Source organism: Calypte anna, chromosome 4 (genome assembly GCF_003957555.1).
Source record: "Calypte anna isolate BGI_N300 chromosome 4, bCalAnn1_v1.p, whole genome shotgun sequence".
Lineage (NCBI taxonomy): Eukaryota > Metazoa > Chordata > Aves > Apodiformes > Trochilidae > Calypte > Calypte anna.
Genome location: NC_044247.1, coordinates 17166956 through 17189982, shown reverse-complemented (window position 1 = coordinate 17189982; position 23027 = coordinate 17166956). Strand labels below are relative to the sequence as shown.

At 56.2% G+C, this 23027-nt stretch overlaps 2 protein-coding genes across 4 annotated transcripts; both read left to right on the top strand.

The window, feature by feature from the left end:
* The first annotated feature begins 216 nt into the window (after positions 1-216).
* On the top strand, positions 217-12581 carry LOC103534143 (ras-related GTP-binding protein A). Of its 3 annotated transcripts, none has more exons than XM_030449352.1 (10): positions 217-417; positions 913-946; positions 2611-2710; positions 3732-3798; positions 4380-4602; positions 6399-6494; positions 7819-7941; positions 10158-10249; positions 11008-11123; positions 12027-12581. In XM_030449352.1, exons 2-10 carry the CDS (start codon positions 920-922, stop codon positions 12122-12124), a joined length of 942 nt encoding a protein of 313 aa, XP_030305212.1. In that variant the 5' UTR covers positions 217-417; positions 913-919; the 3' UTR covers positions 12125-12581. The 3 variants fall into 3 exon arrangements, with proteins under 3 accessions (XP_030305212.1, XP_030305213.1, XP_030305211.1); XM_030449353.1 differs by having other exon boundaries at positions 342-449; XM_030449351.1 differs by having other exon boundaries at positions 348-424.
* A 6426-nt stretch (positions 12582-19007) lies between these two features.
* LOC115598209 (Krueppel-like factor 8) lies at positions 19008-22070 on the top strand. Its single transcript, XM_030449350.1, is given in 5 exon segments — positions 19008-19046; positions 19048-19570; positions 20033-20159; positions 20336-20469; positions 21089-22070. Coding segments are annotated over 5 exon segments (1005 nt in total). The 3' UTR covers positions 21271-22070.
* The last annotated feature ends 957 nt before the right edge of the window (positions 22071-23027 follow it).

Genomic DNA, 23027 nt, shown 5'->3' with positions numbered 1-23027 from the left:
TGCCGCCTCCGTCGCTCCCGCTCTGCCAGGACCGGGGTTGCCCGCACCTAAGATGGCGCCCGGCGCTTCGCTGCCGCCTCCGTTTCCCCCGCCTCGCGTCACATGGCGGGCGCGCGGGGGAGGGGGCGGGGACAGCGCTCACGTGAGCGGCGGCCGCTGCCCAGCGCTGGGTCTCGTGAGCGCCGCTGGGGGGGGGCGGGCGGGCGGGGGGGTCCCGGGAGCCGCGATCGGGAGCGGGAGAGACCCCGGCGGGGCGGCCGCATCACGCGAGGCCGCGGCTTTGAGGCCTACCCCGGAGCCGGGGGCGCTTGTTGCCGCTGAGCTTCCCCCCCCAGCCTCCGGCGGGCAGGCCGGCGGGCACCCACTCCACCCCCGCCCGCGGGCACTGCCGAGCCGGCCCAGGAGGCGCCTATCGCGGTTAGAGGTAGCGGGGGGCGGCGGGGCTTCGGGTGAGCTTGCCGGGGGGATTTGGGGAAGGAGCGGGGTCGGGGGGTGTCCGGGCGGTGTGGGGCGTGCGGACCTGTGACACCGAGGCCGCGGGTTGCTCGGTGCGGGCTCCGGAGCATCCCCGGGGCAGGGTCTGTGGGCCAGGCCGGCCCTGGAGCGGGGCGGTGCGGGGCTCTCCCCCTGCCTGACACCGCTGGCCGCGTTCCCCCTGCTGAGGCCTGTGTGGGCTGGGTGATGGGGGGCAGGTTGTTGGTCAGGGGCGTGCTGGGAGGGCTCTGGAGCAGGGGGAGGCTTCTGCTGAAGTTTCCCCAGGCCGGGTGGAGCAGAAGCTGTCAGGCTGGGGGGAGATGTGTCAGGAGGGGAGCGCTTCCCCTTTTGCAGGGTGCTTTTGTGGGTGGGATTTGGGTGTTGAAGTGAAGCCTGAGGAAAGTCGAGCAATGTAAGAAAATGGTCTTCCCTCCGTAGGTGGGTGATGCCAAGCACAGCCATGAAGAAAAAGGTAAGGACTGGAAGGAGGATCCTTTGCAATTGGCTTTTCCTTCCCCTCCTGCATTCACCAATGTGTGTGTGTGTGTGTGTCATAAGACTCAGAGTCAGAAGATGTCTTCTGCTTAAAGTGCTGGAAATTAGTACTGAGTTGGGGGTTATTTGCTGGCAGGGGCTGCAGAGCCATCCACCATCACTTCTGCCTGAGTGCTGCATAACCCTCTGCTCCCCATGTGCCTCCCACAGCCAGAGGGAAGAGGATGTGCTGGTGGGGAGACTTTCCTGGGGTGTCTCAGAAACCTGTGTGGAGAAGCCTGCCAAGTTTCTGCCTCTGCTTTTCCTACAGCTGGTCTGAATCCAGAGCTCTTGGGCTCCTCTCTGGGTGCAGCATAGCTTCCTGGGGGGTGCAGGTGTGACCAAAAGCTCTTGTGAGCAGATCATCCAGGCTCCTGGTCAGCTTCTTTTTGGAGGGGAGTCCAGTGAGCTCCTCCTCAGCTGGCCTCGTGCACTGGTGTGGACTGGGCAGGCAGACACGGGTTGGTTGTGCTCTCCTTAGACCCCTCCTTGATGAAAGATTTTCAGAGCTGTTGCCAGAGCCTGGCTCTGACTTTGTAACTGGAACTCGTTTAGCAGCTGTTTTTGTGAGCCAGGCACTGCCAGGGGGGGTTCACTTTTATTTTTAGATCCCAGTGCAGGATCTTGCCCTGTGGGTGCCTCCCCTCTGTCCCCCCCACCTCAGTCATCTCCTAGTTTTTGGCTACCAGAGCTTCTCCCTCTCCTGTGGCCTGATGATCCCACAAAAGGACTCTGGAATTGAGTGCACAACAGCCAGGTGCTCTGGGACTGGGCTGGCTCACCTGCCTTTGCCTTTTTGCTCATCTTCTGACCCTGAAAACTTGAAATGTGACTTGTGTTTCACTTCTCTGGGAGAAAAGCGAACAAGCCAAGGCCTGGAAGGGCAGAAATTCCTGCAAGGGTTGAGGGGCACAGTCCAGGAATGCAAACCAAATGCGAAAGTTTTGGGTTTCACCACAATTCAGTGACTGTGGGTAGTGAGGAGACAAGGATGTCAGTCAGTCTGTCAGTCTGTCAGTCAGTGTGTCTGTCTGTCAGTGTCAGTCAGTCAGTGTCAGTCCGTCAGTCTGTTGGTCAGTGTCTGTCAGTCTATCAGTCTGTCAGTCAGTCAGTGTCTATCAGTCTGTCAGTCAGTGTCTGTCAGTCAGTGTCAGTCAGTCAGTGTCAGTCAGTCTGTCTCAGTCAGTCTGTCAATCAGTCTGTCAATCAGTGTCTGTCAGTCAGTCAGTGTCAGTCTGTCAGTCTGTCTGTCAGACAGTTTGTCAGTCAGTGTCTGTCAGTCTGTCTCAGTCAGTCTGTCAGTCAGTCTGTCAATCAGTGTCTGTCAGTCGGTCTGTCAGTCAGTGTCAGTCTGTCAGTCAGTGTCTGTCAGTCAGTCAGTGTCTGTCAGTCTGTCAGTCAGTGTCAGTCAGTCTGTCAGTCAGTCTCCTGTTTTCCCAGCACGCTTCTCCTCTTTGCCTCCCTCCTTTGATCCTTTCACACCTGAAACACGTTGCTCCTGTGTTTTGGTGGCCTCAGCAGGAAGATGGCAACCCTGAAGGGAGATGTGAGGGCCTTGCTGCTCTGTGCTCCCTAATTCTTCCTCTTTTTCTTCTTCCCCAGGTGCTGCTGATGGGTAAAAGTGGGTCTGGGAAGACCAGCATGAGGTCCATCATCTTTGCAAACTACATTGCCCGGGACACACGGCGCCTGGGTGCCACAAGTAAGGGTGCTCTGCTTGGCCCTGCAGACTCTCAGGGCTCCAAGCCCCCTCGTTAACAGGGTTAACAGGGTGAGGCTGCTCCCTGCCTGCAGCTGCTGGGTGTCTGCTGATCCTACCAGCTGCCACACCTCACAGGGACCTTCCCTCCCCAGGCCAGCTGAGGGCAGGGAGGAAGCTGCAGTGAAAGGGAAGGAAGGCAGCACCAGGTCCTGTTTTGCAGCTTCACTGGGGAATTTTCATCCCTAGCTCCTTTTTATTCTTTTTTTTTTTTTTAATTTTTTTGATCAGGAAGCAGTTTCTGCTGCTCTAACCTATAACTGGGAGGCTGTTCACAGCCTCCTTGTGGTCCTGCTTGCTGGGGGGGAGGCTTTCCTGTCATTAGCCAGCTGGTCAGCAGTGCACCTGGAGATGCAGTGATCTTGCTGCACACCTCTGGTTTGGGCAGGATGATGCACTGGGCTTATTTAGTGTTGTTTTGTTGGGTTTTTTTGCCTCCTTTTTCCCCTCCAAAGCCACTGATCTGAAAAAGCAATAAATGATTTCTCCAAGACAAGGGTTGGAATTGTCAGGTCCCAACACTCCTTGCTGGGATGTGCTGCCACGGGTCAGTGTACAGCTCCTCTTTGCCCTAAATTTGTTCTATTTATAAAGTTTACATCCTCTGTTTGACTGATTTGGGTTTTTTTTTAAGGCCTGGCAGAGTGTGCTGGAAATAATGTCAGTATCACAAAGATCAGGGGAAGTGTTGTTAAAGGGCAACCACCTACTGTGCTTCCCAGGAGAGCAGTGTCCTGGGTGGAGAGCAGAAGGCTGTGAGTGGGAGCTGTGTGTTTTTCCTGCAGTGCCTTTGGCTGCAGATTTAGGTACAGCTTTAGGCTGTGCAACTTCCAGGTTGTTTGGGGGGATTTCACAAATTCTGGGCTGTGTAGCAGGCACAAAAAAAAAAAAAAGTCATTTTTTGGCTGCCTGAGGAGGAAGCTCTGCTCTGGCTGTGTGGTAACCTCCTGTGGTCTCTTTCCAGTTGATGTGGAGCACTCCCATGTCAGATTCCTAGGAAACCTGGTACTAAACCTCTGGGACTGTGGAGGGTAGGTACTGCTGAGCCTTCTGCTTTTGGAACTGTGGGTGGGGGATGAGGCTGGGGCAGGCAGGGCTGTCCAGCTTGGCTGAGCTGCTTCATGCAAAAGTTGCAGGAGATGCAAATCCTGTAATGAGGCCACGCTGATGGCTTTGCTTATATTTATATTTTTACCTCCTCCTGCTCCTGTGGTTTTTCTGTGTCCAACTCCCCCAGAGCCAGTCTGGGCCCAGTGTAGCACCCTTTGCACAGGACACATGACAGAAGCTTCTGCTTCCTGTGAGGCTGGTGAGCAGATGCTCTTTAGAGCATCCAGCTTTGCTCCCTTGGGAGCATCTGGAGATCCTGATGTCCTGATCCTGGAGATCCTGATGTCCTGATCCTGGAGATCCTGATGTCCTGGGGGGGGATTCAGCCACCTGGGGGGTAGCTCTTTGTTGAGGCTTCCGACAGGGGTTCTCCAGCTCAAAATGCAAACCTGGCCTTTCTGCTGGGAGGGATTTGACGTGCAGCACCTTTCCTGGTGATGCTGAGCAGGACCTGGATGCTCTAACAGGAGTCTCCTGACTTTCTTGCTCTGCTCCTTCCCAGGCAGGACACCTTCATGGAGAACTACTTCACCAGCCAGAGGGACAACATCTTCCGCAACGTGGAAGTCCTCATCTACGTCTTCGACGTGGAGAGCCGGGAGCTGGAGAAGGACATGCACTACTACCAGTCCTGCTTGGAGGCAATCCTTCAGAATTCTCCCGATGCAAAGATCTTTTGTCTAGTGCACAAGATGGACTTGGTGCAGGAGGATCAGCGGGATCTGGTGAGGAGCTGAGAGTTGCCACTGTAAATGCTTCCCAACCCGGCGCCTCTGACCCTGCCGACGCCTCCTGCTCGCAGACTCCTCGTGCAGCCCCACCAGCACTGCTCCTGGAAGGGTTTCTCAAGGATTCTCAGAGCCCCCTAAGCTTTTTCTGCCCTTTCTGCATTGTCAGTTGCTGCTCTCTCTTGCACAGGAGAACAGAACTAATGATTCCCAGTGACAGCTCCTCCAAGCCTTTTCTTTCATGGCCTTGATTCCAGTGCTGTCACCGGTGCTGGCTCCAGGAAGGAGGTAGAACTTGGGAGAAAGATAGAACTGAGAGAGATCCAGCAACCTTAAACTCATGGCTCACTGTTTGGATGGCTGTGAGGATGGTGGTGGTGACAGTGACAGCTGTTTTCTCTTTAGCTGTTGCTTTCAGTCCTGCCATAGGCTCTGTTCTGCAGCAGTACCAAAAAAAGAGCAATTCACACTTGCCCTGTTAATTAGAAGGTGGTTCCTATCTGTTGATCATGCCCTGTGGCAGTTGGCCTGCCTGCTGTTGAACGCTCCTCTGCCCCACAAGCCATCCTGCAAAGTCTGGGGATCATCTCAGAGATTTTTGGTGTTTTGGGAGCTTTTTGAAAGGTTGCAGGGAGACTGGAAGCTTTTGAGTTCCTACCAGCCTTGCTTTTCCAGCTAGGGGTAAAAAAAGCACCCAGCTCCTGATACCAAGATCAGATTGCCTTTGTGGGCCAGGCAAGTCCATCTCTGGCTGCTTGGCTGCTCCCTGACCTGCAGCAGTCTGGGAAGCCCCTTTAGGCTGTTTGGTTTTTGACTGAAGAAAGAAGTTTTACTGAACTTTCTTCTGATTCCCGATGAGTTGTGGCAGCTGTGAGTGAGGCCAGGTGAGGTCCTGGGGATGAAACCACAGCCTGGTCTCCCTGCATGGACATTCATCTTCCATGGAGCTTCACATCCCTCCTGCTCCCTGAGAGTGGTGATCTTCCTCTCCCAGTTTTAGTTCTGCCCTCCAGCTTGGTGCAGAAACAGCTCAAGGAGCTTGTTCCTAGGGCAGATGCAAGGAGCTTTTCCTCACTTCCACCTGCCTTTCCTCCAGATGGAGGGATGAGTCTAAAATCATCTTGGTTGTGTCCAGGTTTGTTTTGGGATCAGTGGGTGTTATGTGCAGGTTCTAGTGAGGGCAGTGAGAAGAGGGGCCTTACTTCAGACCTGTTTTCAAGGTGTATCAGTGCAAAATGCCCACCAAGATCTGTTTCAAACAGATACAGCACTGTAATTCAAACATAACAACACTGGGCCAAATCAATATTTCTGTCAATTTTGGCCTTTTATATCTCAGGACCTACAACCTGTAAGGGCAGAGTGTGATGTGAGGAGGCTGTGCCAGTACAAACCTCAGTGCTGCTCCCACCCAGGAACCTCGAGTGCTTGCTTCCTATCCTGTTCTCAGAGGTGGAGCTTTTTGCCTGAGACCTGCCAGAATTCCAGTCCTTGGAGACACTCGTGTGTGTGTGTTTCTGCTTCCATTCCCACTCCACAACACCTGCAGTTATCTCAGCTTGGAGTCTTCAGGCAGATCTGTTGTGAGACAACCACCACAATCTGCCTCTCCCTGCTGCTCCAGTGGAAGGGCTCCCAAGTCTCTCCTGCCCAGCAGGTGTTGGCTTTTCCCAACACTGGGGATACTCCAGACAGGTTTGAAATTCATCCTGCAGGTGCAATCCAGCAACCACACCAAAGGCAGAAGGAATATTTCCACTCGACTGCTAATCTTTTATTTCTTAACTTCCCAGATTTTTAAGGAGCGTGAGGAAGACCTGAAGCGCCTGTCCCGTCCCTTGGAATGTGTTTGTTTTAGGACTTCCATCTGGGATGAAACACTTTACAAGGTTTGTAGCAGCTTCCTCTCCATAGCTGGCTTCTTCTCTCCCACTTGAAATCAAGAGCATGAGGCAGGCAAGTGGTTAGTTGCTACTGGTTTACTAGTGACTGCCCCTTCTTAGGTCCCCAGCTACTCCTGGTGGAGGTTACCTGTTGTAAACAGCACCTGAGCATCCTGGGGTTAATTACAAGAAGTAAAACCCCTCCACATGTTGGAGTCATGGTGCCAGGGTGTTCATGCTGCTCAAACCTGGCTACTTTAGGAAGAGTTTCTACATCTTTTACTCATGTTTATCCACCATGGATTTTTTTTCCCCTGTGTGTCACTGTTGACACAGGAGCAGTTACCATCCTGGGAGTTTGCTTTGCTTTCAGGAGTTGGTGGGGGATATTTTTTTTTTTTTCTTTTTGCTGTCAGTCAGTCTTGACTGCAGTGTCAGAGGTGTTCCAGGGAGTGGTGAGTGCTGCCTGGGCTCTGCTGAGAGCAAATGATCCTTATAATGGACAGTTAATGAGCAGTGGTGGCAGCACAGTGGAGGTGGAGACCATTTGGCTCTGTCTCCTGACTTCAGAGGGACTGGGGATGGCAGGTTTCACCATCCAGAGCCATGGGGAACTCCCCTGCCATCTGTGTAGGACGTGTTTGGCTGAGGCTGGTGCAGTTTGGGACACTTCACAAAGCACATGTCCAGCTCCCTCTGGAAGTCAAGAGGCACCCCTAACCTCCAGCAGCTACATTCTTTACTTGGTTTGACTCCCTTATATCCAGCCCTGAGGAAGCTCTTCAGAGCTCCTGCTCTGGGATTTGGGCTTCTAACTTTGGGTTTGGGATGGAAGGAGTGTTTGGTAATTATTGAGTTCTTGGTAAACAGGAGACACAAACAGGAGACAAACAGTCCTACACCCCCTTAGCCACTAAGTCATCCCCTGAAGTGCCACATCTGCCTGTTTTTCAAATACCTCCAGGGATGGTGACTCCACCACCTCTCTGAGCAACCTGTTCCAGTGCTTCACTACTCTTTTGGTGAAGAAATTTTTCCTAATATCTAATCTGAACCTTCCTCAGTGCAACATGAACCCGTTACCTCTTGTCCTAAAAGAGGACAAGAGCATCCTGGTGTCTCTGAGATTGATGTGGAGAAGAACTTGAGCTAGCAAAGAGTTCACTGGGGTCTGAGGTACCACTGGTACCTGGACAGGGAGGTGGGAGAAGTTTCTCAGTCTCTCCTAGGCTAGAGCTGCAGATAATCAGTGCTGGAGCAGATGGTGTAAGGAGAGGGTGAGGCAGAGCAGTGCTAACACAGCCCTTTTCTTGTGTCTCTTTCTTGGCAGGCTTGGTCCAGTATAGTCTATCAGCTGATCCCAAATGTCCAGCAGCTGGAAATGAACCTGAGGAACTTTGCTCAGATCATTGAGGCAGATGAAGTGCTTCTGTTTGAGAGAGCCACTTTCCTGGTGAATACTGCAGTTCTGCCCCGGGTTCCTCTGCCCAGCCTGGGATGGAGTCCCCTGGATGGACACTCAGTCCCCTTGTGGCAGTAGCCCAGAGAGGTGCCAGCACCTGAGTGCATTGATCCAGGCTGGGTGATACTCAAAGTAGCTGACGTGGCTCTGTGACTCATGGGACCCTCCCAAAATTTCCACTTCTAGTGGTGGAGCTGAGGGCTGGGTGGGTGTTTCCCCCTTCCCAGCTCTCAGAGGGTTTCATATCCCGGTTCTGCTTGTGGGACTTGTTTTGAGAATTCCTTTCTGTAAAGGGCATGAGCCTTCTTTAGCTTGCAGCAAGCCTTTTCAGTTCCTCCTGGCCTGGCCATTCAACTGCTCTTGAGTTCTTTTGTATTGGTTTTATTTATTTTTTTTTTTTTCTGTTCTGCAAACCCAGAGTGTGGATAGAGGATCAGAAGCAGTGGGATTGCAGTGGCTTCCCAGGTTACCAGCTCTGTGTTAGCTGTGCTTCCACACCCCTCCTTCTGCAAGGTGAAATGTGCTGGTTGAAGCCACCACTGCTGCTTGTCCTCCATCCTCTCTTGGTTTCTGGGTGGCACCAGAACTCTTGCTGACCTGGAGGGATGATTTTGGAGGTGTTTGGTGCTTTTGGTTGGTTTTTTTTTTTCTTTTTGAAGTGCTTTCCTTACTGGCCAAATGTCTGAGTTTGAAATGAGCAGAGGGAAAGTGGAAAGGGAGATGTTACTTTGCTCACTTCTTAACCTATCAGAAGTGAACAGCTGCCATTTCTGGCAAGTGCTGGTTTTTGACTTGTAGATAATAAATTGTTCTATCTTAGTGGTGTGTAACACTACTTTTGTCAGAAGGATATTTTTTCTACTGAAAAAGATTAATTTTTGCTACAGATATTCCATGCTCATTTTCAGCCTGATGGTGACTTGTTAAAAGACTTTTTTCTCTCAATTTTTTCCTATGTTTAAACTTCCTCCAGGAGTTCTTCCTCCTGAAATGAGATCTTGCTCTGAAATTGTATTTAAATCACAGTAACAGGGGAAGAAAAAAAACAACTGTCTGGAGAGATCAGGAATGAACTTGCCTACAGTGAAGGCTTTGGTATAATTGTAAATCCTGGAGTCTGGCTAAACCTGTACTTGTATGAATAATCAGGCAGCTTTAAAAAAAGTAGGAAGTGTCTGATGGTCTTTTTAGGGTGCTCGAGGAAAAAAACCAACCAACCAACCAGCAAAAACCTTCGTTCTCACCAGCCTCTTAAATGTGGCTTCCTGGGCAGAAGTCAGAAGTCAACATCCTTGCTCAAGGGTGTCCAGCAGCAGTTGCTTTCATGATTCTGGAGAGTTTACAGCACACAGTTTAAGGCTTTTAAAATATTCCTTTTGGGTTTGCTGTGGGGACAAAGATGGTGTAGCTGTTGGGCTCTGTGCTGTTCCCCTCGTGCAGTCAGTGCAGTCTTGGCTTGTTAGCTGAGGAGGGTGAAGGACAAAGGCCACCAGCCTTGTGAAAAGGATCAGCTCTGGATCATGCTGCAAGGAGCCCTAAAAACTTTTGATCCTCTCAGTCTTTGAGTTAGGAACCCACGCACTGAGAGCTGCTGTAGGAAGAAGAGGAAGGGAACTGAAGACACTGAGACTCTGTCCAGTCTCAGTGAACTGACGGGGAGAGAAGTCCCCAGGACACCAGCTGCCTTTGGTTTGGCCCTGCTGGGGCTTTGCCTTCCAGCTCTGTGCTTGTGCATCCCACATGGTGCAGAATGGGGAACTCCTCAGGTTCAGGAGAACCTGCAGCACAATAAGCTTGGGAAGGAAAAGTTATTCCAGCATTTGTCAAGTGTTTGTTTCCCTTCCCTGAGGTGGTGGGGGTTGGGTTTTTGTTTGTTTCTTCTCCTTGCATTTTTTTCCTTGAAAAAAAATTTTTTCTTTGAGGGTTAAGTTGGAGCTAAGCTGGAGTGTTCAGACCTCAAGTGGATGGTAGCTCTCCTGCAGATCTGCATCTGCCCTGAGAAGGGTTTCCTGGTGATTGTATCACCCACTCTTCTTTTACCATGAAACCCCAAGTACTGTTGCAAATAGTTTCCAAGATTCAGTCAGCCACGGGCAAAGGGAATCCTTGCCATGGTCCCCACCCCTTTCCCATCATCACTGTCAAGTCTGAAGAAACCTGGGCTGAAATAAGTGACTAACTGCACTCCCTCTCCTTCTGCCTTCCAGGTCATTTCTCACTATCAATGCAAAGAACAGCGAGATGTCCACAGGTTTGAGAAAATCAGCAACATAATTAAACAATTCAAGCTAAGCTGCAGGTGAGCTGCTTTTAATCACTAGGTGGGGAAGACACCCCAGCAGGTATTTCAGCTTCATCCAGCAGCAGGAGAGCTCTCCCAGTGAAGAGTTAGTCCCAAGTAGTTAAATTGCACCCTGCTCAAACACAGCCCAGTGGTTGCTTTTTGTAACTTCCTCCTTTGCTGGTGAGGTTTATTTTGAAACCATTTTCTTCTAGGCCTTGCTCTCCTGGGCAAGGTAGGGAAGTTCTGGGACTGAGCTGGTAACTTTGTGCCAGTAGCAGCACAAAGGAGTGTAGAGCTTTGCTGTCCCACTGTGCTGGTTTGGGAGGAAGAGGTTTGCAGGCACTGTTTACTAAGATTTTGAATGGTTGTGCTTATTTCTCCTGGTTACCCACAGAGGGTTCAACTGTCCTTCAGACAGCTGAGCTGTCACATCCACAGGGCAAGTGACACTGGAGTGCTTGGGCACAGCAGGCTCAGAGAGTGGGACTCAGTGAGTCCAGCTTGAGTTACCTTCACCCTTCAATGGGAAAATCGTTCTGTGTTGTTCTCAGTCAGCCTAAAGTGAGTTTGTTTCTTGTTTTTTTTTAAAAGAGGCAAAACACCAAAACAACCAAACTCACAGTCACACCTGATGTCACATTCCCAGTGGGGATTTAAGCTCCTCTCTGTTACCAGCAGCTCAAGTAACGGGATGTTGGTGTTTGAGCAGTGTTACAGCAATGATTAATTCTTTTTTTTTTTTCTTTTTTTTCTTTTTTTTCCTCCCCTCTTAGTAAGCTGGCAGCCTCTTTCCAGAGCATGGAGGTCAGGAACTCTAACTTTGCTGCTTTCATTGACATCTTCACATCAAACACATATGTGATGGTGGTGATGTCAGACCCTTCGATACGTAAGTTGAAGCCGAGAGCAGCCCCTGGACAAAGAGATGGATAAGTCTTGTTTAAACTCCCCTTCTCTTGGAAAATGAGAAACACCCAGCCAAGCAGTAAAACTGATTGTAATTAAAAGACAGGGAGGGGTCTGCTGAGGGTGGAGGAAAGCAGCTTCAAAGTGAGGAACCCCATGGGAGGCTGAGGGATCGCTGCCGCGGTGGGGACCTAGCAGACGTGACCTGCTTTTGTAGGCTGTGCCTAATCACCTATTTTGGGCTGTTCTGACCCAGTGGTTTTTGGAGAGAAAGCAGAGATGGATCCTATTTGAGTGTTTTGGGTTTTTTGTTTTTTTTTTGCTCCTGCTGCCTGCCATTCTTGGTGGGCAAGGACTCTAATTATAGCAGCTTCTGTTTATCTGGAGAAGCAGCAGCAGCAGTGCCAGCCCCCCCTGGCACGGGGTGACTGCTCAACTGTTTACACAGCTCCAACCCAAACTGTTCCTGAGAGGATTTGAGGTGCTTAGGGAGACAGTGTCCTGGACAGCCCCGTGGCTCAGTGTTGCTGAGCCCTGACCTCCTTTTACTGAATTAGGGAAAACCCAGGTAAACCCCATGCTGCAGTAACCAGCCAGGGTGTTGCTGTGCAAACCAGCAGCTCTGGTGCTTCCCATGAGCAAACTGCTTGAGTCTTCCTCACTCTGATTCTCCCTCCCTGTTGTGCTGGGATCAACAAACACCCAGAACCTCCCAGGGTTCTGTTCCTCTCAGCTTGGGAGCATTGGGGCTGACACAAGAGTTTGCCAACGGGGCTGTTGCTTTTGAGCCGCACTTAGTTTCTGGGAGGACTTGGTTTCTCACGTCCCTTTTAACATTTTTTAATTTATTTTTTTTTTTATCTCCCCTGTCCTTTTTCCATCCCAGCTTCTGCGGCCACGCTGATCAACATCCGTAACGCCAGGAAACACTTTGAGAAGCTGGAGAGAGTGGATGGACCAAAGCACAGCCTGCTCATGCGCTGAGCGTTGGGCCGAGGCAACGTGGTGGCCTTGGGGGGGGAGAAAAAATGAATTGGAACTACTTATTTTTTAGGAGAATCTAACAAATGTTGATGTCTTTGTTGGGCTTTGAAATGAGTGTGCTGCTTTATTTTTTCTCCTTTTTTTAACATTGGACACTAGTCACTCTGGAGGATGGCTGGATACACTGTGGACCTTCAAAAGAGACTTCCCTGGTGGAGGTGGGGTTGGGAAGGAGGATTTAAGGACAGGTGACATGCACATGCTTTCATGCTCCTGGTTGTCCTAGTGGCAGGTGGCAGAGCCATTTTGGGATGTTTTGCTCCCGGGTGATTGTATAAAAGTCACAGGAATTGGAATATTTACTGTTCTGTTGGTTGGTTGCTAGAATACGTTTATAAATTTCTCCTTGTCTTCAGTCATGAAAATAAATTTTTGCTACCAGGGATTTCAGATCCTAGAGCTTTGGAAAGTGGGGTGTCTTTCTTCTAAAAACCTGGGGCAGCTTCTGCAGGTGGGGATGTGGTGGCTGCATTTCTCCTTTCAGGCTGTTGGGGGGTGTTGAGTGGATTTTTTATTTTTTTTCCCCATGTGGAGACAAAGTTGGCTCAGCAGGTGCAGGGCTCAGGCTGGCATCAGCCTCTGCACTCGCCAAAGGGCTGGAAAGGCCACAGTGATGAAAAAGTCCTGGGGGTCTTGGTCTTCAGCCTGGTGAGCCCAGAGGAGCCATGGGGTGGGCTGTGTCAGCTACATCTGTCACCAGCTGGTTGGGCACCCACGTTTCTTGATGTTACTGTTACTTTTTTAGTGGCTTTTTTTGGTGTGCATCTCCATGAAACACAGGAAGGATGAAAGCACCATGAGCCAGGGCTGGCAGCTCAGGTTTTGCTGGGTGGGACCTGGTGCTTGTCAGCATCTCTTGTTCTGTTTTGGTTTTTTCTCTCTTGTCACATCAAATTGATGCAGAAAAAAATATGGTGTGGGGACTCCCAGCCTGGCTCTCTGCTTCCCAAAATCGTGCTTTTCTTTCCCTTTTCCCTGCCCAAACACTTGGGAGGAGGAAAACCTGGAGAGCCAAGGATGAGACCTGTGCAAAACCTTCCATCAAGTCTCACTGTGTGGTGCCAGCCTCCCCCAGAAATGGGGCTCTCCAGGGTGTGTTTGCATGGAGTCCCTGGGGGAGAGGAACTTGCAGAGATTCCTGTGGACATTGGGGTGCCTGAGCTCCTGGAGAACTTGGGAATGGGCTGGGGGTGCAGCAGGTTTCTGTTTCTCTTCAGTGTGGAGCAAGGTCCTGGTCCTGGAGTGGAAACAGCCAATTTTGCTGTTGCTTTTGCCTCCCAAGTTCCTCTGGCCCAAGCTGGAATGTGATCATGCTTGGCTCCACTGCTTGGACAAGGTCAGTCCCTCCTTGCTCTCGGGGCAGTGGAGAAACTTCAGGGCTTTCTGCACCCAAATTCCTGCTGCTCTTCAGCAGAGCCAGAGGAGGGGTTGCTGCTGATCCCTGTCTTGTAGGAGCCTCAGGAACATCATCTCCAAGGGCTTACCAGGAAGAGAGCAGGGGATGGTTTTATGGCTGCAGTTCTAGCACAGATTGAGGCACACTCTGCTCCCACTGTGTTTATTTTCCAAGCTGCTCCTTCTGGAGACAAGGGAAGGACAGTGGGCAGTGCTGCCTCATTTCCATGGTTACCCAAGGAGGTGGGGATCCCTGGGGGTTAAACTGTTCCACGGGGAAAAGTGGGGCCAAGGGGCAAAATGTGGGGAGAGGAAGCACCCTCACCCTACCTTCTGGAAGGTTCTTCCCCCTCCCTCAGAAATGTCTTCTTATCAAAAATGTTGATGCCTGCTCCAGATGTTGGCCTCAGAAATGTCCTGGTGTGCAAGTCAGGCCCCAGGGAGCAGAACCCTGCAATCCTGATGAGAGGAGGAGGTCCCTCCTCTTGCCTCAGGACTTGACCTTACAACCAGTATTAACTTGGTACCAGCTCTCCTTAAGGTCCTGAATCCATGTTCCTGCTTGGCCCCGCTCCCTGGGGATGGGCAGGAGGGGGGGTCACTGTCAGCCCAATTCTCCCCTGTCAAGGGGGGCTGTGCCAGGGAGCCCACCCAAGGCATCTGGTCAAACCAAAGCTGATGCTGTGAGAAGAGGACACAAGTGCTCTTGGTGGCCTTCACCACCCCCTCCAGCTCCCCTTCTCCCTTCTGCTTTTGCTTTTCCACCTCTGTGAGCAGCCCTCTTCTCTCCTGAGGTCCGTGGGTTTCCAGTGGGTCCTGCAGCTTGGGGTGAGGGTGCCTCTGGGCCCAGCTCGCTCCTCAAGGTGGGTACCTGGTCCCCAGAGGCAGAGGTTGGCCAGGGGGTGTCCCCATCCTCACCTCCGTGGTGGCACTGAGCGTGTGCAGCTCAGCCAAGGTCACCACCGAGGTGTCCGTGAGCAGCTCCTCCACACGGGGACACACCTGCCCACCCACCCACTGTCCCCAGCAGGTCCCCCCCGTGGGGACACACTGGTGGCTGTGCCTCTGGGGACACCCCGACTCTGGGGTCCACCTCACCACCCCTCCAGTGAACCCTTCAGAGGAGCTCCCCAAGGCGCTGGTGTCCCCTGTCCCCCCCCCCCCCGGGGGACCCAACCTGCCCACCCCCCGGTTGGGGTGCCTAGGAGAGGGAGGGTGTTCTGGGCACCCCAAATTTGTGGGGGGGTTATTGGGGGTGACACCAAAATGCCTTTTTTTTGGAGGGGTTAAGGGTGTGGGAGGGGGAGGCAGAGATCCCATGAGAACCTCCCCATGTCCTGCACCCCCTGGAGCACCCATGGGTGCTCAGCTTGGAGTTTTGGGGGTCCTGCATAACCCTTGGGGGGGGGGGGGGGCATGTGGAGAGCCTCCCCCCTTCCCACCATCACACATCGCTGACACGAGTTTGCCAGGTCTCAACCCGCCCTATTTAGAGAGGGGGGGGGGGGGTGTTTTGGGATGGTGGTGGGGGCTCCATCCCCTGCATCTGTTTCCATGGCAACGCTGGATGGGGTGGAGAGGGGAGGGGGGGGGCAGCTCATTGGCTGCTGATGATATCATAAAGGGCGGGTCTTCTTTTTTGGGGTGGGGGAGGAAGGAGAGGGCAGGGGGTTGGGTGCCTCCACCCAAATTTTCCCCTCCCCCCCCTCCAAAAAATGGGTGGGGGAGGGGGGAGCTCCGCCCAAACCCCCCCCCCACCCCCACCCATCCCCGCCCCTTCCCCGCCCGTTGCGGGCCCCACCCCGCCCCACCCCGGGGGCAGCGGCGGGGACGGCGACGGGGGATGCACGCGGAGGAGGTGCGGGAGAAAAGGGGCTTTTAATAATTTTTTAATTTTATTTTATTTTTTTTGGGGGGGGGAAGGGGGGGTCTCGGTTAAACGGCGGAGAAAAGCGAAGGGGGGGGGGCACACATCGTGCGTGGGTTCTTAAAGGAGACGCGTAAATAAAACGAGGGGGGGGGTGGCAGCCAAAAGCCCGGAGGAAGGGGGGGGGGGAGGGGGAGGGAAGGACGGGGGGGGGCGTTCCCGCCCCCCCCCGTCCTTCCCTCCCCCTCCCCCCCCCTTCTTGCAGGGTCCTTGTGTTGTGTGTACCCCCCCCCTCATCCATGGAGCCTTCCGGGGCGGGCGTTGGGAGGTCACGACGGGAGGGGTGACGAAAAAGGAGAGGGGGGGGCGAGGGGTGACGTCACGCCCCGCCTTCCCCCCCCCACCCCCCCTTCCCCCACCCTCCCTTTCACCTCCTCCCACGCCCTTTGCTCTTAAAGCACCCCACACCCCCACCCCCACCCGGGTTCGGTTTCCACCCCCCCTGCCTCAGTTTCCCCCCCTGCCTCAGTTTCCCCGCTAGAAAAAGATTAAGTGTCGACCCCCCCCCCCCCCGAAAAAAAAAAAAAAAAGTGGGGTGAAGAGGGGTGGTCCAACCCCCCCCTCCTCCTCCTCCTCCTTCATCCCTTTTCCACCATCCAGAGGGTGGAGCAGGGAGGAAATTCCTCGGGGGGGTGTGACCGCCGTGGGGTGTGCCCCCACCCCACGCCCAAGGGTGGGGGACACGCGGATTTGGGGGGGGTGTGACACACACACACACGGACCCCCAGGCTTTGAGGGAGGGGGTCCAGGTAGGGTGGGGTGGTTGTGTTTTCCCACGCTTGTCCCTCCCATGCCCCCCCCCCCCCCCTTCTCCAAGGTCACCCCGAGGTTTGGGGGCACCCTGAGATATTTTAGGGTGAAAAAAAGGAAAGGGGGGGGGGGATTTATTTGGGGGGTGGGGTGTAAAATAAAGGAGGGGTTTTGCGGGGGCATTCAGCCCCCTCCCCATTCCTGGGGGGTGGGTTTGGGGACTGAGGATGAAGGAATTCAGCTCATTGATGAGAGTTGGGGGGCAGTGAGGGTAAATTTGGGGGGGCGGGCAACAACACCCCCCCTGCCCACCCATCCACTACATCTCCCACCCCTCATCCCATGGGGCTTTGGGGGGTAAGCCCCCCAAAAAAGGGGCTGGGGAGGGTCTCCTCTTTGTGCTCCCTCTCCCCATGGTTGTGGGGAGCCCCCCCGGGGGTGGGAGTCCTGCGGGGGGGTGTGCTGGGAGTTGGGGGTCCCCAACTTGATGGGGGGCTGTTGTGTGACCGTGGGGGGGGTCCCCACTCCGGAGGGGTTGGTGGTATTGGGGGTGTTTGGTGTGGGCATATAGGGGGGGTCTTGGCTGAGAGTGGGGGTGTTGGGGGGTCCCCGTTTGACTGGGGGGTGTTTTGGGGTCCTGGTGACTAATTGGGGGGAATGTTTTGGGGGTCCCTGGCTTTGTGTGGGGGTCCTGAGGGGGTTGGGGAGTCCCTGGCTGAGGGTGTGCATGTTGGGGGTCCATAGCTGAATAAGGGGGTGCTGGGGGGGTCTCTGGCTTTGTGTAGGGGTGTTTGAGGGGGTGTCCCTGATTACATATGGGGGGGGAATTTGGGGGATCCCTGGCTGAGTCTGAGGGTGTCTGGGGGGTCCTTGGATGAGTCGAGGTGCTTTTGGGGGTCCCTGGCTGAGAGTGGAGATGTCACGGGGGTGTCCCTGGTGATCTGTGTGTGTGAGGGGGGGGTTTGGGGATCCCTGGCACTGGGGGGAGGTATTAGGGGGGGAATGGGGGTCCCTGTCTGTGTATGTGTTTTGGGGGGCTCCTGGTGACTTGGAAGTGTGTGTGGGGTGTTTTGGGGTACCCTGGCTTTGTGTGGGGGTCTTGGGGGGGCAGGTCCTGGCTGAGAGTAGGGGGGTTTTGGGGAGTCTCTCTAGCTGTGTGGGGTCTTTGGGGGGGGGTCCTTGGCTGTGTGTGGGTGTATTGGGGGGGGATCCCCAGTTTTGTGGGGTTTCTGGGGTTGCCCCTGGCTGTGTGGGGTGTATTGGGGGGAGGTCCCTAGCTGTGTGTGTGGGGAGGAGCCCCTCATTCTGTTGTGTGTTTGGGGGGGTCCCTGGCTGTGTGTCTGTGTCTTTGGGGGTGTCCCTGGCTGCGTGGGGTCTTTGGGGGGGGGTCCATGTTTTTTCGGGGTGCCTAGGGGGGCTCCCCGATTGTGTGTGGGATCTTTGGGGGGGGTCCCAGACTGCGTGGGGCCTTTGGGGGGGTTACCTTTCTGTGTGCGGGGGTGCGGGGGAGGGGTGTCTGGCTGCGGGGGGTCTTTGTGGGGGTCCCCGTCCGTGTGTGGCGCTTTGGGGGGCGTCCCTGGTTGCGTGAGGTCTTTGGGAGGGGTCCCTGGCAGCGTGGGCTCCCTGGGGGGGGTGCGGGGGGTGTGTGCGTGTGCAGGGCGTGTGCGCTGGGTGTGTCGCGGGGCGGGGCGGGCCCGGGCGGGGCCGCGCGTGTGTCCGTCTGTCTGTCCGTGAGTCTGTGCGTGGGGGGCGCGGGGAGGGAGGGGGGGGGCTGCGTGTATGGGGTTGATCTCTGCGTGCAGGCAGGTACGTGCTGAGGGGGGGGGGAGAGAGGGGGTGTCCCCTGCTCAGACTGAGGGGTGTCCGGGTTGGGGAGGGGTGGGGGTGGGTGAGCACCGGGGGACCCAGCGAGGGCGGGTCGGGGTTTTGGGGTGCGGTGTTTTGGAGGATGGCGGGGGGAGGGGGGGGTTGGTGGTGGTCCTGCCCCTAGGGGGGCCGTGCCCGCAGCCCCTCCCCGCCGCGGCCGGGCCCTTTTAAGGAGCCCCACCCCGGGCCGAGCCCGGGTGGAGCCGCGGGGCCGTTCACACCTCTCGGCCCGGCGCGGAGCATGATCCTGCCCGCGGAGGGGCTGAGCGCCGCGCCCCCGCCCAGGAGCACCCCCAGCGCCGCCGGGGCGGTGAGTGACACCCCCCGACCCCCCCAGACCGCGCCCCCCGGCACCCCCTGCGAAGCGGGGAGGGGTGGTGGGAAAGGGGACGCGGCCCCTTTAAGGCGCGGGGGAGGGGAGCGCGGCGGGGCCGCCACCGCCCCGCGGGGGGTCACGCCCACCGCCCTTTGGCCACGCCCACCGCCCCACCGGGCCACGCCCACCGCCCCACCTTAAGCACGCCCGCGGGATGGCGGTGGGCGTGGTTTGCCCCAGGAGGGGGCGTGGTTTGCCCTCGGAGGGGGCGTGGCCCCATCTTCCCGCCCTTAGCGCGCGTCCCCGGGGGACGTTGCTCGGCCCCGACCGGCGCCCCCCACCCCTCGGAGGGACCCGGCAGGACCCGGGGGACCCCCCCCAACCTCCGGCTGTGACCCCCCAAGCCCCTGGTTGGGGCCCTCTCCCCCCTTCCCCCAGCGTCCGGCCGTGTCCCTGCCCCTCAGCAGAGGTATGGCCGGGCTCAGCCCTCCCCCTCCCCCGTGCCTCAGTTTCCCGTCTTCTCACCGTCCGCCTCTCTCCCGCAGGGCCAGGGGAAGGCGACGCCCGCCATGAGTTCCTCCTCGCTGCTGGCTGAGGGTCCCCTCGACCCCCCCCGTGCTCTTGGCCGACATCAAGACCGAGCCCCCCGAGGAGCTGCTGGCCAGTGACTGCGGCCAGCCCCAAGCCGAGCCCGTCGACCTCTCCCTCAACAAGTCCAAGGCGGCCACCACGACGACGACGACGACGACGGCGGCGGCGGCCACCTCGGCCCCACCTCCCCCCCCGCCGGCCCCCGCCTCGGTCCAATCCTCCCCGTTGCTGGTGGCTCCCCCGCTCCCCACTCCCGCCACCGTCTCCATCTCCCCCTCGGGTCTCAGCTCCACCTCGGCCATCCCGGCCGTCCTCTCTCCCGGCTCCATCCTGGCCTCCACGCAGGGCAGCGGTGGGCAGCAGATCCTCCACGTCATCCACACCATCCCTTCCGTCAACCTGCCCAGCAAGATGGGCAACCTCCAGACCATCCCCGTGGTGGTCCAGTCCCTCCCTGTCGTCTACACCACCATGCCCACCGACGGCGTCACCGCCATCACCGTGCCCCTCATCGGGGGGGACGGCAAGAACGCGGGCTCCGGTAAGGGGAGACCCCACGTTTTCTCTGTAAACATTTCTGGGGAGTTGGTTCCACCTCGGAGCTGCACCTCCAAAGGGGAATTTGAGTCTTCTACCCCAGGGTGTCCTCCCACCCCTCTGCCTGCATCTCCATGTCTGCCAGCTTCACCCAGAGACCCCCCTGGGGACACAGGGAGGACCTTATCCAGGATAGGGGCTTAGATCTTCCCCGGGCAGCCAGAAGGGGTGCAACCCCCCAGGTCACATCTCTCCATGCTTCTGCCCCCCATGGCCTGAGGGGCTTCACCACCTCCCAGACTTGATTTGATTTGATTGGGGGTGTTTTGGGTGGGTTTGGGGCAGCATCGGGGCGCTCCGCTTTGGAGGAGGAGCAGGGCTCTCCCTCTCCTGTGGGGGTGGTTTTTTTGGGGGGAAGAAGTGCCTCTTTTGTTTGCTCACCCCCTCCCTCCTCGTTTCTCTGTAGCTTTTCTTTCCCGCCCCCCCCCAGTGAAGGTGGACCCAGGCTCCATGTACCCCATGGACATGAACAGTGACAGCGAGGACAGTGCCTCCGAGAGCGGCCCAGCCCCATTCCAGGACCTCCAGAGAGAGTGAGTCCTCTCTGTTCCCCTCACAACCCTGTCCCTCGTGTCCCCAGGCACCCCTGGGGGGGTGGTCAGTTCCCCTCACAACCCTGTCCCTCGTGTCCCCAGGCACCCCTGGAGGGGTGGTCAGTGGGTGCAGGACCGTGCCCTTCATCCCTCTCACCTCCTCCTCCTCCTCCCAGACCAACAGTGCGGGGCCAGCGAGCTGATTCCACCGACCTGAAGAAGCGACGCATCCACCAGTGCAACTTCGAGGGCTGCAACAAGGTCTACACCAAAAGCTCTCACCTCAAAGCCCACCGGCGGATACACACGGGTGAGGACCACCACCCCTCACCCCCAGTGGGGCCAGGATCACTCTGTGTGTCCCCCCAAAACCCAGGGATGAGCTGGGAGGGGGTGCGGGATGCTCTGTCTCTGGGCGTGAGGATGGACCCTTAGTGCCAGAGCTGGGGGGGGATGGCGGGGGGCTCAGGGAGTGCTGGCAGCCTTTGGGCACTCAGGGGGGGATCTTGGGGGTGCTGGTAGCCTGTGTCAGGGGTTGGGGGGATGACCTCTTGGTGAGGGCTGTGGATTCTCCTTGGGTCTGACTTTTGGGGTGCTGGTGCTCTTTGCCCACAACTTGGGGATCCCTTTGGGTGCTGGGAGGATGCTTGGGGGCACCTGGGGAGCACTGCAGGCCTTGGGGGGCACTTGGGCTCTGTGTTGGGGTGCTGGTAGCCAAGGCCATGTCCCAGGTCTGGTTATGGGGTGCTCCCTTGGCTTGGGGCTTCCTTCTCCTCACCACCCCCCTTGTTTTTTTGGGGTCCTGGTGTCCCTCAACACCCCAGATCGCTGTGGGGGCGACTGCTGCGGGGCGGCCGAGCGGTGGCGGCGGTGACGTTTTGGGGGTGTGGAGGTGACGTTTTGAGGGCGCTGACCCCTTCTCCCTGCAGGAGAGAAGCCCTACAAGTGCACCTGGGCCGGCTGCACCTGGAAGTTTGCCCGCTCGGATGAGCTGACCCGGCACTTCCGCAAGCACACGGGCATCAAACCCTTCTGCTGCTCCGCCTGCGACCGCCGCTTCTCCCGCTCCGACCACCTGGCCCTGCACCGCCGCCGCCACATCATGATGTGAGGAGGAACCCAAAAACCCCCCCGGGGCTGGGGATGAAGAGGCTGGGGACACACACACACACACTCACACCAACAACGGTGGAAAAGAGGGGGTGCAAACGGCACAACCCCCCCCTCCCTCTGACACCCAGCACCATCCCGGCTCCTCCTCCGTGGAGGCACCGCGGGAGCGAGAGGCTGAGCTCTGCCCAGAACTGTGGCTGCTGCAGGAGCCCCGTGGGCAGAAGATGGTTCCTGGAGTGGTTCTCCTTCTCCCTGGCTCCTGTTTCCACGAGTATTTTTTATTTTACCTTTTTTTTTTTTTCGTTTTTTTTTCCTGGGCTTCTCCTCCCCACTCACAACCTCTGGAGGTTCCTCCTCGACTCCTCACCCAGGATTCAGCCTCCGGACCCCGCTGCACGTCTGCCTCTCCAGCCTCTCACCCATCTCCTCTGCTCGTGCCCCCTGTCCCCTCCTGGTCCCAGCGGGGCAAATCCTGGAAGCCACAGGAAGGACAGAGGTGGAGCAATAGCTCCAATAGCTCTGGGCTTCTCGCCTCTCAGCCACCACCTGCCTCTCCATCCCCGGCCACTGCGTGTCCCTGTCCCCACACGCCACCACTCTGAACAGCAGAAAAAGCAAGAGGAGGAGGAGATGGTGGTGGTGGTGGAGGAAGGAAAACCAACAACCTGACAGCAACCTGCAAACAAAATCTCCACGTGCCCTCCCTTTCTCTCTCCAAAACAACAAAAAAGGAAACTCTGGGGAAGGTGGAACTGTGCTGGAGGGGGTGGGGAGGGTGGGGGCCACCAGCTCTCCATTGGATATATTTTTTTTTTTTTTTTTGAAGACTCTGGGACAGTTTCTAAGTTAAAAAAGGCAGACTGTGGCCACACTCTTCTTCTTTTGAATCGTAATTATTGGTTTTGTGGGGTGTCTCTCCCCCCACCCCAATTGCTGTAGGGGATCTGTCCTCGTTGGAAGGGGGTGTGAAACACCCCCTTTTCCCCCAACCACGGGGCTGGGGTAGCTTCCCAAAAGCTCTCCTTGGGGCCAGGGGATGCTGGGTGGCTTGGGGAGGGGGGACATGGTGTGGGGAACCCCATCCCCTGAAAATGACTCCGATGGATGTTTGGGAACCTCTTTCCCTCTCAGCCAGCTGAGGGCTTTGATGGGGTAAAGATTGTCTCTAGCTCCATGGTGGCCCCCAAGAGCCCAGGGCCTGGGCATGGCTGGAGGGTGAGTCCAGCTGGTGGCCCCAGGAGTTCTCCAGGGCTTGGTGCTGGGGGCAGTTTTAATCAGTAATCAGGACAAGGGGATCAAGTGCACCCTCAGCTTGCAGAGGACATCAAGTTGGGCAGAATGTTGATCTGCCAGAGGGTCAGAAGGCTCTGCAGAGGGGACAGAACTGGCTGGATCCATGGGCCAAGGCCAGCTGAGGTTCAGCAAGGCCAAGTGCTGGTTCCTGGGCTTTGGTTGGTCTCTGATCCCAAGGAACAGGTGATGGGACAAGAGGAACCAGCCTCAAGTTGTGCCAGGAGAGCTTTAGATTGGAGCTGGGGAGGAGTCCCCATCCCTGGAATGTGTGAAAATGGTGTGGGGGAATCAGCCAGGTTCCTGGGACCAGGCTTGTGTCCTGTGTGGGCATTTCCCTGGAGCTGAGGAAATCAATGAGGTTCTGCCAGAGGTGCTCAATCCCTCCCCAGGGGCTGACAGCATCATCTCATGAGGTCCCAGCTCTGCCTTCTCTCAGCCTTCTGCTCCCCTTGGTAGGGCCCA

What these genes read in the sequence shown, in the direction of transcription:
- LOC103534143 (XM_030449352.1), top strand. Translation starts at nt 920, where the DNA reads ATGCCAAGCACAGCCATGAAGAAAAAG. An exon ending in AACCTCTGGGACTGTGGAGG is followed by an intron (nt 3,799 to 4,379) that starts GTAGGTACTGCT and finishes GCTCCTTCCCAG; the next exon opens with GCAGGACACCTTCATGGAGA. An exon ending in GATGTCAGACCCTTCGATAC is followed by an intron (nt 11,124 to 12,026) that starts GTAAGTTGAAGC and finishes TTTCCATCCCAG; the next exon opens with CTTCTGCGGCCACGCTGATC.